This window comes from Rattus norvegicus, chromosome 7, assembly GCF_036323735.1.
Source record: "Rattus norvegicus strain BN/NHsdMcwi chromosome 7, GRCr8, whole genome shotgun sequence".
NCBI classification, from domain to species: Eukaryota; Metazoa; Chordata; class Mammalia; order Rodentia; family Muridae; genus Rattus; species Rattus norvegicus.
The window spans coordinates 107,261,953-107,275,382 of record NC_086025.1 but is presented as its reverse complement, the minus strand read 5'-3'; the positions used below and the strand labels follow the sequence as shown (position 1 = coordinate 107,275,382).

At 49.5% G+C, this 13,430-nt stretch overlaps 1 protein-coding gene across 1 annotated transcript; it reads left to right on the top strand.

Annotated features, from left to right (window-relative positions):
• The first annotated feature begins 4,552 nt into the window (after positions 1-4,552).
• Rpl36l1 (ribosomal protein L36 like 1) lies at positions 4,553-4,909 on the top strand. The gene has a single exon (XM_039080621.2). It carries the CDS (start codon positions 4,574-4,576, stop codon positions 4,907-4,909), a length of 336 nt encoding a protein of 111 aa, XP_038936549.1. The 5' UTR covers positions 4,553-4,573.
• Positions 4,910-13,430: the final 8,521 nt, after the last annotated feature.

Here is a 13,430-nt window from a genome sequence, read left to right as displayed (position 1 = left end):
GCCCACAAGCACCAGATTGCTGTGTGCTGTGCTGCCATTGTTAACTGGTAACGGAATGTGTAGAGCAATATGCACGGCTGTGCAGTTTGGTTGCTCTGTGGGTGCAGTGAAGCCCCTATCTGAATTCTGGTGACTTCCCTACGGATACTGACAAGAATGAAGGTCATAGGAACCAGGAAAACTCTGAAAGAAAAGAAGGAAGAGGAGGAGGAGAAAGAGGAAGAGAAGGAGAAGAAGAACAAGAAGAACAAGAAGAACAAGAAGTTCAGGGTGGCAGAGATAGCTCAGAGCATAAGAGCACTCACTGCTTTTGCAAAGGACCTAGGCTCTATTCCCAGCACCCAACATGACAGGCACCTGTAACTCCAATTCCAGGTGATCTGACACCTGACACTCTGCAAGCTTTCTGCACAAGTGTGGTGTACATACCTGTGTCATACACATATACTCCTAAAACAATTTTAATTGTTTTTACATTTTTTTGAAATCATAGATTTCACACTTCCTTATTTGTGACTGACAGCGGGGCTAAGGGGATGGCTCAATCAGTAAAAACACCGACCTAGTCAGCACAAGGACGAGAGTTCCCCAGTCCCGGTGGGAAAAGTCAAGTGCTGTGGAACGCATCTGTAACTTTGGTACTGGGGACAGGGGAGGACACAGGCAAATCTCTGAATCAGTGAGTTTCAGAGATCAGTGTTAATGAGAGACCCTACCTCAAAAATTAAAGGGAGTGTGACTAAGGAAGCTATCAGACATCCACCTCTGGCCTCCACATACAGAGAACAGAGAGACAGATAAAGAGAAGATTACTACAATGCTACAGTTATTAGACTGAATTGTATGTAAATAAATAGGTTGATGGAGTAGAATTCTAACTCAGAACTTTAAATTGGGTATGGCAGCACAAGCCTTTGATCCCAGCTCTCAGGAAGAGGGGTTGGGGGGTGGGGAGTGAAGGAGATGGGGATGGGGTGTTGAAGTGGGTGTAAGGGGTAGGGGTAGATTTCTGTGTGTTTAAGACCAACCTAGTCTACATATGGAGTTCCAGGCCAGTCAGGGCTATACGTAGACCTTGTCTCAGAAACAACAAAAGAATCCTAAGTCAGAATTAGGTTCTTATGGTTATAAGTGAGTTAAAAAATCTTTGACAAGGGTACGACGGGGTGCAGTATTTTCAACAAGTAGTTCCGAGACAGCTGGACACGCACATGGATGAAGCTGAGCTCCTACTGCACATCACATCACGAATCAAATGAATAAATCTCCAAACAGATTGAAGACAAAACACAAAAGCAAACCTAAGGAATTCTACAACAAAAATGGGGGTGAATCTTTGTGGCCTAGGCTTTAACAATGGCTTCTTTTTGAAAATGATACCAAAAGCCCGGGCAACATAAAGGGAACACACTAGGAATAGCTGGATTTCATTAGGAGGAGAAAATGTGTTCTGGGGATGTGGCATAGTTGGTAGTGTGGTGCCTTGAATACCCACAGATCTTGGCTTGCCCTCCAGCGTCCCACAAAACCCAGGAGTGGTAGTAGGAAGACTGTAAGTTCTGGGATTCATAGTAAGACCCTGTCTCAACCCTCTTCCCAAACAAAACAAAAGAGTAGACATGTGAGGTCCCTGCCTTTAACTGAACTTGAATCCAGAAGTGAGATATCTCAGTCATGTGACAACTGTACATTCAGTACCAGGTATGGTGGTATGGGCCTCTTTCTAATCCCAGGACCCAGAATGGTGAGGCAGGAGGACTGCCCTGAGTTTGAGGTCAGCCTGGGCTAGGTAGTGAGTTCCAACCCAGACTATCTCAAAACAAATACAGAAATATAATTCCACTTGTTTTAGTTTTTGTGAAACAGAGTTTCTCTGTGTAGCCCTGGCTGTCCTGAAACTCACTCTGTAAACCAGGCTGGCCTCAAACTTAGATGTCTGCCTGCCTGTCTCCTGAGTGCTGAGATTAAAGGTATGTGCCACCACTGCCCAGACTGATAATTGCATACTAAGTGTTTTGTTTCCCCCTAGAGAAACCAAAGGTCTTGTGACCCTCCCAGGTAGGGCAGTTCTGCCTAGCTACTCAGGATCCAAGAAGGGTCAAACCCAGGCTGGGCTGGGTAACCTCATCTGTTCACCAGATGGGTAACCTTGGCATTCATCAGAACCTGGTGCCAAGGTTCTGTGCTGACCCTTACTACAGGAACTATCTGACTGGATCTTTGACCCCCCACAAGGCTCCAGCTACTCAGTTCCCTGTCACATGCCATCATAGGAAAGAATGCAGTCATGTCCTGGCAGCCCGCCTACCTGGCATGATTTGCTTCTAGATAAGAATCACGGCACACCGTGCACCAGAAGTCAGAACACTCAATTCTGAAGGAGTGAGAGTAGTCGGTAGCTGGCCTGTGAGCCAGTCTGCACTCTCCACGTCTCCTTTAATGTGCTTCTTCTGCAAGGAGACCCTGGCGGGTGGTAGAGCACTCACTGCCCAGTCCAAGGTAACGTGCGGACCAATCACAGTCAATAGGCTTCCACTCTATAAATAGTTCTTCACGTATACTAAAGCAGACATCATTCCCTTAGACAGTCTCTGGAGTGGCTGAACTCTGTGCCCTTCGCCCACATGCCAGCATTGCTGTTGTGTTGGGGAGATGCCCCGGTACTGAGGGTACACCACAACTTCAGCCAGCAAGACAAACAATATCCACCATCACCGAGGGAAGTCCTGAGTCCTGAGACAGTCACAGTTTCTAGCGTCACTTACACATCTACAAACACAAATGCGCCAAGGCTGTGAAAGGACACGTCCCCAAGGCAAACACGGAAAGTATAGCTTTCCCAGGTATCCTGGCACATCTAGCTTAGCAGCCCAGCTAAGTGGTGTCCCATCACCACAAGAAAGAACACACCACACAATAACCTCTGATTCAATTGATAGGATATAATTTGCCTATCTAGACGACACAAAATCTGCCCATTTACACACCCATCTCTTAAAAATATTCCTAACAACCTGTAACTACGCACAGAGAAGAATCTTAACATCTGCCGTCACGTTTTCCCTGCTCCGTGTGCTTGCTCTGGCTCCTTCTCCTCCTTCTAAAACTTTGTTCCCGCCCATCCTGCCTTCTCGTCCAATGACAAGCCTCGTTTTATCTTGTCTGCCTTCACCTACATAATGACATCAACCTACATGGGAGAGATGGCTCAGTGGTTAAGAGAGTGTATTATTCTTACAGAGGACCCAGGTTCAGTTCCCAGCACCCATGTTGACAATTCACAGCCATCTTGTGACTCCAGCCCCAAGGGTTCTGATGCTCCATTATCTGTACAAATGCGCGCATACCTATCCTCCACCCTTAAAGACTGAAAATTTTGTTTTTCAAATGAGAGAGCTAGGGAGATGGCTCAGGGGCTAAGAATGCTTGCTATCCAAACAAGAGGAGCTAAGTTCAAATCCCCCAGCACCCCATAAAATCTAGACATGGCTGTATGTATCCATAATCCTAGTATTATGGTGTGGAGACAAATGAATCCTGGAACCTTCCTAACCAGCCAGTCTGGCAGAAATAATGAATTCCATGTTCAATGAGAGATTACGTGTCAAAAGCTAAGGTGTCGAGGACAGAAGAGATAGCTCTGTGGGTACCGGGCACCCCACACAGTGCACAGATACACAAACAGGCAAAATGCCCAGACAAATAAAATAAATAAATTAATAAATAAAAATTTTAAAAATATATAAGGTGAGAGTGAGTCACCTTCTTCTGACCTCTGTAACGGGGACACCAGTGCTCACTGCTTCCTGCCACTGCAGATGTCATGGGACGGACACGGGAACGGAATCTTTGTATTTTGAGAGCTGGCAATCTGAGAAGCCAGCAGAGTGACATCCTAAAAAGTGTGTCCCACCTCATTCCAGCTGGCCGGTCATCCAGGGTGGGATGGACAAGAAAGGAAGCCATTGTCTCCGGAGCTTAGCCTCACGCCTCCTGTTAGGTGGTCAGCCACATTTCTGGGGCTCTCTCCTTATTTCCTTTGTGTTTCCCCCTTATTTTTGTAGATGTTGGGGTTCAGGCACTACTTGACAGGCAGAGCTGTAAAAGTAATTCTGGGGGTTTTTCTATGCCTACCTAGTGGGCTGGGAGGAGTTAACCCAGAACAAACAGACCACTGCCATCATAACATGCTAAGCCGGAAATGCATGCATCTGCTCGCTTCTTCCTACAGTGTGGAGAGTGCATGTCTCTATAATACAGAATATGAATGTGTCTGTCTGTCCTTCCTTTCCCCCATCACCTCTAGACAAGGGAGGGAGCACACTGCTGTTCTCAGTTAGGTTCACAGTGCATGGATACACCATTCCCAGGTGTGGCAGTTTGAAGGAAATGTCCCCTACGGTCTCTGGCACTTGAACACTTGTTTGAGGAGTCTTAGGAGTTGTGACCTTGTTGGAGAAAGTGTGTCATTGGAGGTGGCTTTGGTAATTTAAAGACTCAGGCGTTTCTGGCTTACTCTCTCTGCTTTGTGCTTGCAGTTTAAGATGTAAACCTGCCTTCCTGTCTGGCCGCCATGAGAGAGCAGAGGCCATGGCCCTGTGCCACCCCCATGGCCGTGGGCCTCAAGGAAGGCCACAAGGTGATGAAAAACTTCAGCAAGCGGGGACACAGCCGGTGCCGCGATCACCTCACCAAGCACACCAAGTTCGTGCGGGACAAGATCCCGGAGGTGTGCGGTTTCGCGCCCTACGAGTGGCACGCCCTGGAGTTGCTCAAAGTGTCCAAGGACAAGCACACACTCAAGTTCATCAAGAGGATGGTGGGCGCGCACATCCACGCCAAGAGAAAGTGGGAGGAGCTGAGCAACGTGCTGGCAGCCATGAGGAAGGTGGCAGCCAAGAAGGATTGATGGGCCCTCCCCCAATAAGAGATCGTTCTTACAAAAAAAAAAAAAAAAAAAAAAAAAAAAGGAAGCCCGTAGCTTCTTGCTCCTGACATGCCTGCCTGTTGCCACGCTTCCTCACTGTGATGGTGATGGTCTCCTCTCCCTCTGGAACTTTAAGCACAAATAAATCCCTTTGTTCTCTAAGTCGCCTTAGTTATGGTGCTTTGTCACAGCAATAGAAAAGTCAGTAATTCCCTGGGACACAAGCGCGCTTAGCCTTGTCCCTATAAAAACTACTCTGTGGTCTTGCTAAAGGCTCAACAAAGGTTCTTATGCCAAACCTGATGCCCCGAGTTCAGTCCTTACATGGTGAAAGGGCAGAATCGAGTCCTGCAAGTTGTCCTCTGGCCTTTACACATGCAACTGTGTGATTAATTAACTAAATAGTAACCTAAAAAGATGAGCTGTCCTCTGACCTGAAGAGAAATGTGCCCTGTGCTCTCCTTGAAGGACTTTGGAGGAGGCTTTTTTCTTAGCCTGAACATGGCGGTTGGTTAGTTTGTAACATTGGGGACTGAATCTAGAGCTTTCTGTGTTCTAGGCAAGAAGTCTTTTTTACTTTTTATTTTGTTCTTACTAAGATGTGCACCACAATTCTGGCCTAAGAGGGGTTTTGAAGGATGAATTAGAATTTGCCAGATGGTTAAGCGTTTGACCACCTTGTCTCCATGTCTGGGTTCCTTACCTTAACCATGTATCTATCCGCTTGTCACATACATTAAGCAACTTTTGCACTTACTTGGTTGCCAGAATGTGGCCCCTGTGGGTAGCCCACCATGTTTATCTCTATCTCTCTCACTCCTAGTCCCTGGTGGCCTTGGCCTGGTTTCAGCCTGAGTTTATGCTCCATATAAGTTTGAGAGTCAGGGTTTCTCTAAGTGTTGGTGGGACTTTGGATGGAGGCTGTCAGGAGAGCAGAGGGACCGCTGGGTTAGTGACAGTGGGGCCCACTGTGGATAAAAGCACACTGCTGGTGAGATGCAGCTGGCTCCAAGTCCCAGTGGCTCTGCTACTTATCGCTCAAGTAGCATGGTGACAATGACAAGTCCCATTGCCCTGCCTCCCACACCCTGCCCTGCAAGAGGCAAGAAAGCCCCTTTGTGTCCTGGCCTCCAGCTTTCCCTGGCTGTGACAGCACTGGCCAGCAGGGGGCACCATGTGGATGCCTGGGAAAACTAGGTCGTCCGTGTCCATGTCCCCCGTCCCCCGTCCCCCCCCCCCCCAGTGCACCACCAGAGTCCCAAGCTGGGCAAGGGTTGGGAGCTAAGCCCTGAGCAGACCAGTCCCCAGGGACAGTACAAGACAAGAGCAGCTGTAATCTTGGGGTCACCATCTAGGAGCCACCTCCAGGGTCACAGGCAGTGCTACCCATGCTCTGGGGACCCTGACCAACCACCATGAGACCAGGTGTTCTTTGGCATTTTCCGTGTCATGGGGGGAAGAAAGGTCAGTGTAAAAGCTAGTACCTGCTCTAGGAGGCTCAGGCCATTGGGGAGATGCTGGGCATAGGACTCCTCAGCCAGGCAGGCCTCTGATGGTGAGTGACAGCAGAGCAATGCAGAGAAGGGTCTTGAAGTTCCCCAAAAAATGGTCACAAAGCAGGCCAGAGGGGAACTGGGCACTAGTCAGAGATCATCCTGGAACCCAGCTCTCTCTGTGCACTCCTCTCACCGGACCATTCTAGTGAGGATGGAGTCAGACACATGAAGCTAAACCAAATGTCTTTCCCCCACCCCGGGGGAACCAGATCTGGCATGTGGGGCCAGAAGAAGCCCATTCTATTATGCTTTGAAAGTTTCTCTAGAGTGTGACGCCTGTGTAGTGATGCATCCTAGTGGCAGGCATATGTGTCCTTCTCTGCTACGCTACCCAGTGGTCCTGCACAGGGCGTTTCAGGGCTTCTAAACAATCAGTAACTATTCCAGGCCTGGCTCTGTTAAAGGTGGCCACGAGTTCTTGACTTCCTTTATGGAAAGGTGCTTCAAAACAAAGGACCAGAGGAACATGTGGGAATCCACGTGGTTCTTGTCCCTGGCCTGGGTTTGCAGAAGGGCAGGTCACTGTCTCTCAGTGCTCCAGGCAGATACCCTGTGCAGAAGTCCAGCTTCAGGGGCTGGGCTCCTGGTGACAGCAGCCAGATCGGAGCTGCCCCCTCCAAGCCACAAAGCCCAAGCAACCATCTATCCTTGCATTCTGCCCAACCTACAGATTTAGAGAGTTTCACTTTTACTAGAAAACTTGTGACCCATGTGTCCTTGGGGAGAATGTTTAACCCAGCAATGTGTCTCCTCATCTAAAAATGGGACGGTATCCACCTGCAGAAACTTGCCAAGAGCAGACGCCATCAACTACTCTCTTTCTCCTCGTCCTGCATCCTGCACAGCAGACCCCTAACCCTATTCTGTGACTGGACCCTATTTCCTAGGCAGTAGAGCAAGGAACACGGCGGTCATGCACAAAGTTCCTTAATAGAGAGAGAGGTGGTTCCCTGGCCTTGTCTTCTCAGGGACATGGTGATGCCACTGAACTCACTTCCTTTCCAGGACCTGCTTCTTGCTTTTCAGGAAGTCCCACTTCCCTAGGAATGGCGAAAGCACACTCCCATTCCACACTGAAGGGGAAAGGGACAGCTCCCATTGTACAGAGCCTCTGGCCACAAGCCTGCTCCATGGAGTGGAGGACATCTTTCCCTAGTCCCACGACCTACTGACTTGGACAGTTACCCTGTCCCAGCCTGACCTGAACTGTCCAGCCTCTTCCTCACTGTAGGGAGAGTGTAAGGTTTTAAAGTCCAGACCTAGGGACTGAATGGAACCCTACAAGATGACATAGAGAACCTCTAATGGATTCCTGACGTGTCAGATGTGACAGACACATCTGTCTTGGCTTTGTCCCACCCATGATCTCCCAAAATGAGTCATGTGGAGCAGGAACACACACAAACTGGCCCGGAAAGGGGTTGTCAGCCCAGACTACACACCATGCACTACATACGCACCTGTCAGCCCACCCTGTGCAACCTGCAGCTGCGCCCCCAGACTGGCCTAAGAGCACAGGGCTGCAGGCAGTTGACGGGTGCTATGCTGGCGTTCAGCAGGCTCCAGAGGCTGCTGATATTGAGCAGAGCACAGATGAAGTCACAGCAGGGGTGGGTGGCTTCTGGGACTGATTTCAGGAAGCTGGTTGAAAGGATGGAATCAATTTTCTTTTCAAGGTGGAAAAAAAAAAAAAGTCCCGGGAAGGCAGGCAGGAAGAAGCCAGACAAAGAAAGCAGCCGGTACTTTGTAATCATGTCACAAACAACCAGCAAGAGGAGCCTAGCCCCAATCCGGCAAGACCCTCGCCAAGGTCGGAGACCAGGAGGGTGAGAAGGAACAGAGGGTGAATACCCCTATGTGAGGATTAGGTAACGTCCCCTTGCAGGACCAGGGATCTTCATCTAGACCTGGTAGCCTGAGTCCTTCATGATAAGAAAGGGACACAGAGTGAGTGGGTGAGGGCTTGCCCCCCATGTGACCCAGACCTTTCAAGTCCTTGACTGTCAGTCTGCCTTTCCATCCGTCTCTCCACAAACACTGGAAGGACCAAGCCTTTGCTCTTCTTCTTGGCTGCTTTCCAAATGGTGTCTGTCACTGTCACGGCGGGAAACAGATGGCATGTGTAAACGAGACTCTGGAAGGACTTTGGCAAAGGGACTGTTGGGAGGACTGAGTGTCAACTGAGGAGACAGCACCCCAGGAAGAAAGGCCACCCAGGGTCGCCCGGGGAAGTTCACAGGGAGCCCAGGAGGCTGTCAGCTCATCTAGTGGTTGGTTTTCGATTAAGAGATTGCTGCTTCAGTAATTACTCAACAGCTTTCCAGAAGTTGGGAGCTTGGAAGTAAGTCCAGGTTTGGGGGAGAAGGCAGGCAGGCCAGTGTGTGGACAGCCCCTAACCTGGGGTTTAATGAAGCCCAGGGCTCAACAGAATCAGTCTATATTGCCACCCAGCAAGTGCTTGCACACAGAAGGTGCTTAATGGCATGGATAGAATACATGAGTAGGCTCCTCACTGAAAGGAGGAGGGGAGGGAAACAGCTCTTTGAGGTGCACTGTGCACCCACTATCACAATGATACTGCAGCCTTCATCCCAGACAGGCTGCAGTGAGAGGAAATGGTTGGATTAGATGAGGTCCTAAGGGTAGGCCCCTGATCCCAGAGGATGAGAATCTTTATGAGAAGAGACGACAGAGTTCAGCCTCTCCACCATGTGAGGACACAGTGACAAGACCACCATCCATCCATAAGCTGGGAAGCTAGTCTCACCAGGAACCAAACCAGTAGGACCTTGACCTCAGACTTACAGTCCCCAGATTTGTGAGTAACAGATGTTTGCCATTTAAGCCATTCAGCCTGAGTGCATGATTATGGAAGCTGGAGCCAGTTCAGGGAAGGGACAGACAAGGTGAGAACAGCCAAGAGAAACACTGGTGCCTGGGTTTCATTTCTGCTGCATTACAGTATCCTGACAAAAAGCAACTTAGGGGAGAGAGGGTTTATGTGGCTTACACTTCCAGGTTTCTACTCCTTACTGTGAGGGAATCAAGGCTGGAACTAAAGGCATCATATCCACAGTCAAGAGCAGAGAGAGTAAACACATGTATATTTGCTCACCTGCTTTCAGCTAGCTTTCTTCTCTTATACTGTTTAGAACCCTTTGCTAGGGAATGGTGCTACCCACAATGGGCTAGGTCTTCCTATATTGATTAAAGACCAAGACAGACAAGCTTACTGGCCAACCTAATCCAGATAATTTGCCATTAAGACTCTCTTCCCGTGGGACTGGAGAGATGGCTCAGTTAAGAATACTGGTTATGAATACTGGCTGCTTGCCCTTCCAGAGGAGCCAGGTTTTGTTCTCAGACCCACGTGGAGACGTAGAACTCTCTGTAAAATCCAGTTCCAGGAAATCTAATGCCCTTTTCTAGCCTCCACCAGTACCAGGAAAGTACACAGTATATAGGTAAAACACTCATATACATAAAATAAAAATAAATAAATCTAGGTTGTGTCAAGTTGACAATTAAAACTAGCTAACAGCCAGGATTATGGGGTATGCCTTTAAGGTTAGCACTCAGAAGGCAGAGGCAGGAAGCTATCTGTGAGTTCAGTCAGCCAAGGGTACATAGTGAGACCATGTCTCAAAAGACTAAGCAAACAAATGAAACAACCAACACACCTAGTTCTGACTCCACACTCAACCACGGCCTGAGTGAGCCTGGATTTCAAAGCTCCTGGGTACCAAGCAATGGGAGGAGCCCTTGAGTAAAGGACAATGCCAAGCCAATGGATCACCACTACCACCACCACCACACACACACACACACACACACACACACACACACACACACACCTTTGCCTAAAAGGCATACCTTGCACCCTCTACTCTTTCCAGGACTCACTTAAGCTCAGTCTGGCTACTCTGAGGTCACTGCCCTTATGATGTCCCCTGAGTGACAAAAGGAGCTTGTAGTAGCTTAACAGTGCCTGCAGAAATCATGTCTACTCATGACCTTGGAACATGACCTTATTAGGAACTAGAGACTTTTCAGCAGCAGTGAGTTGAGCTGAGACCACCCTGGACTGTAGTGTCGTGTCCAATAGCTGCTGTCCCTGTGTGAAGAGGTGGGGCATACTCCACAGAGGAAAGGTAAAGTGGACCATAGTGACAGCCACAGTTTAGGAAGGCCCGAGCCTCTCAGAGCTAGAGGAAGCAGAAGAATCCTCCCCTAGAGCCTCAGGCTGGAGGAAGACCCAATCCTTTGCCTCACATTTCTGTCCCTACAGAGACTAAATTTCTGTGTTCTGAAAAAGTCTGTGGTAGAGACTTTTTTTTTTTTTACAGCAACTATAAAAGCAATGTGTGGCTCAGGTGATTTCCTGCTTTGACTCTGTTCTCAAAACAGCACAAAGTTGAGGGCTGTGCAGTAGAAAGGGAAGGGTTTGAGGATGGAGGCTCAAACCCTTCCCCTACAGAGGCTCTCCCTCACTTCTCCTTGCGGCCCCTGCCTGCCTCACATGGCACTTCATTCATTGGCCTGAAAGCCGGTTTTGCTTAAAATGCACTGACTCCTTACTTGGGTCCGTGGGTGACTGATGGCAAAGTGACGACAGCATGGTCTCTCTGCCAGTGAGTGTGTTGGTTCTGTCTCCTTTACTTTGGCTCACCTGTACAACTCCACACCTCAATTGCTCTGTAACCTACTTCATCTCTCTTCAAGACAGAAGTCCCAGGGGTAGGAGTTACTGAAGCGCCTATTGTCTGCCGTCTACATCATCCTGATCTAGACCCCCGTAAAAGTCCTTACTGGCCTTTAGTGTGTGTGCGTGTGAGGGGGTGTCCCAAACCTGTAGTCACCTTGGATTCCAGGACCCACAGAGCTTCACAGAATGGATGGCTCACCTTCAGAGAGGGCAGTTATCAGAGAAGGCCAGGCTGGAGTAGGAGTAATCAACTCCTGAGAGACGGTGTGTCCCCACGGCAATGAGGACTTCTCCAGACCACCTTGCAGGGCCTGAGCTGGACAGTGGTGGGCTGGATGGCATCTAGACAGGACTACTTAACATACACACCTTTTATCCCCACACCCCAGAGACTATTCAGATCTAAAGCTCACTGGACCCTTTGTCTGTCCTTCCAACATGGCCACATTGTTAAATTTCTTCCCTCTGCCTTTATCACTATCTCTTTAATTGGTCTTTGGATAGTGGCCTTTGGGACTGCCAAAGTAGAGATTTTGACCTAAAATCTTGTCACACTGTTAGCCAGGACTTGAAGGTACCACAGGGACACTGAGGCAAGCTCATGACTGAGAAGCACAGTTCACTCTGACAGGCCACTTTGGTCTGTTGGAAACTTCCAGACTGACTGAGGGACCATCCAAGGACTCCCCACAGCTTCCTCCCGCACTCCAGCCATCTCTTAATCACTTTGGGCACCTGCTTCCTGTGAGAACCAAGTCCTGCCTGAAGCCAGATTGGTCTCCATGTATCACCACAGCCATATTGCTATCCTATTACAGATGCTCAGAGAGGGGAAGCAATGACAGCAGCCAGGACAGCAGCCAGGACAGCAGCCAGGACAGCAGACTGCAATTCCCCAGGCTAAGACAGGGAGGATGTAGTCTGAGCTGCTGCCCCACCCCAGCAGGCAGCTGCAGGCTCTGCTTGTTGCCATGGTGCTGGGGGAGGAGGAACAGATTCCAAAGCCGCATCCAAAAATACCCAGCCACCCTCCTTCCTCACACCCTTCCCCTGAGCGAATGTCAAAGTACCCTTTTATAAGCGCCCCCAGCTCAAGGCCGCTTCCTCTGTAACCAAGGAACCCAGGAAGCAGAGGGTTGAAGAAATGAGTCAGGTGACCCCACTCCAGCTGGGGGTCTTAACTTCCTGGGCTCCCATGACCCACAGAGAGGGCCCCTCTTTGTCCTCCAGTCTTAGTGAGATTTGCTCTAGGAGCTGTCACTACCGTTGGGAGCCCAACCGCAGCCTCTGAGGAGCCTTGGGTTAGTGGGCCTGACATTGTAAGGAAGGGAGGGCTGATGGGATGTAGCCCCTCCCCCATACATCCCAGTTGTCTTCCACCTGCACCAACCCAGATCAGAGATCCTCTGTTGTTCCAGGAGCCCCCTTTTTAACCCAACTCCAGGGTCCCAGGTTGGACCCAGAAAGCAAGAATGAATGAATGAATGAATGAATGCAGGCCACGCTCATCTTGTGTTCAGACAGTCATCTCAGAGGCACCTGCTTGTCTAAATTTTCAGGGGACCAGGAGCCCAGGTAGCTCAGGGCAACTGGCACACTAGCAATGAAGGACAGATAGTCACCAAGGTCCCAAGCTGGGTCTTTGTGCAAGCTCTGTCCACTTGACAGTGAAGACAAAGCAGGGAGAACCAAACAGGGACAGTCAGTCTCTGGTCACAGGCTGTACACACTCTGGTCACAGCGTTGACTCGGAATCCCCCTGACAGATACCCTGTCACCTGGGCATTCAGAGACAGAGGCACAGATAGTGCTGAGGAGACCTAGTGACTAGAGACGTGTGAGACCATAGCCACAGGCCCTTGTACGACCATGCAGGGTCACAGCCCAAGTGGGAAGAGGAACCTGTCATATGCTTCAAGTTCCCCCAAGCTTTGTGTTGGAATGGAGTGTCCCCGCAGGCTCCAGCTGTGAAGCAGAGCAGGGCTGGGTGTGAGAGGATCATGTGCTTGCCTTGCACATTTTCCCACGGTGTGACTTTTTTTTAACCCAAGAACGCAGATTCCATTTATAGTTTAAAAGCAAATGAATGAACCCCGGTCACTTGTGTCTCTCCAGAGCAATTGTTGTAAAGTTCCCAGACAAGTCTTCAACCGGCCTTCAGTCATCTCGGGAGCACCTACCCAAAGCCAAGTCGCTATAGAGCACTGTCCCCCAGGCATAATGGCCATCATTTTCACAGAAG

Excerpts from the sequence above, each read along its gene's own strand:
- Rpl36l1 (XM_039080621.2), top strand. The coding sequence starts at position 4,574 with ATGAGAGAGCAGAGGCCATGGCCCTGTGCCACCCCCATGGCCGTGGGC.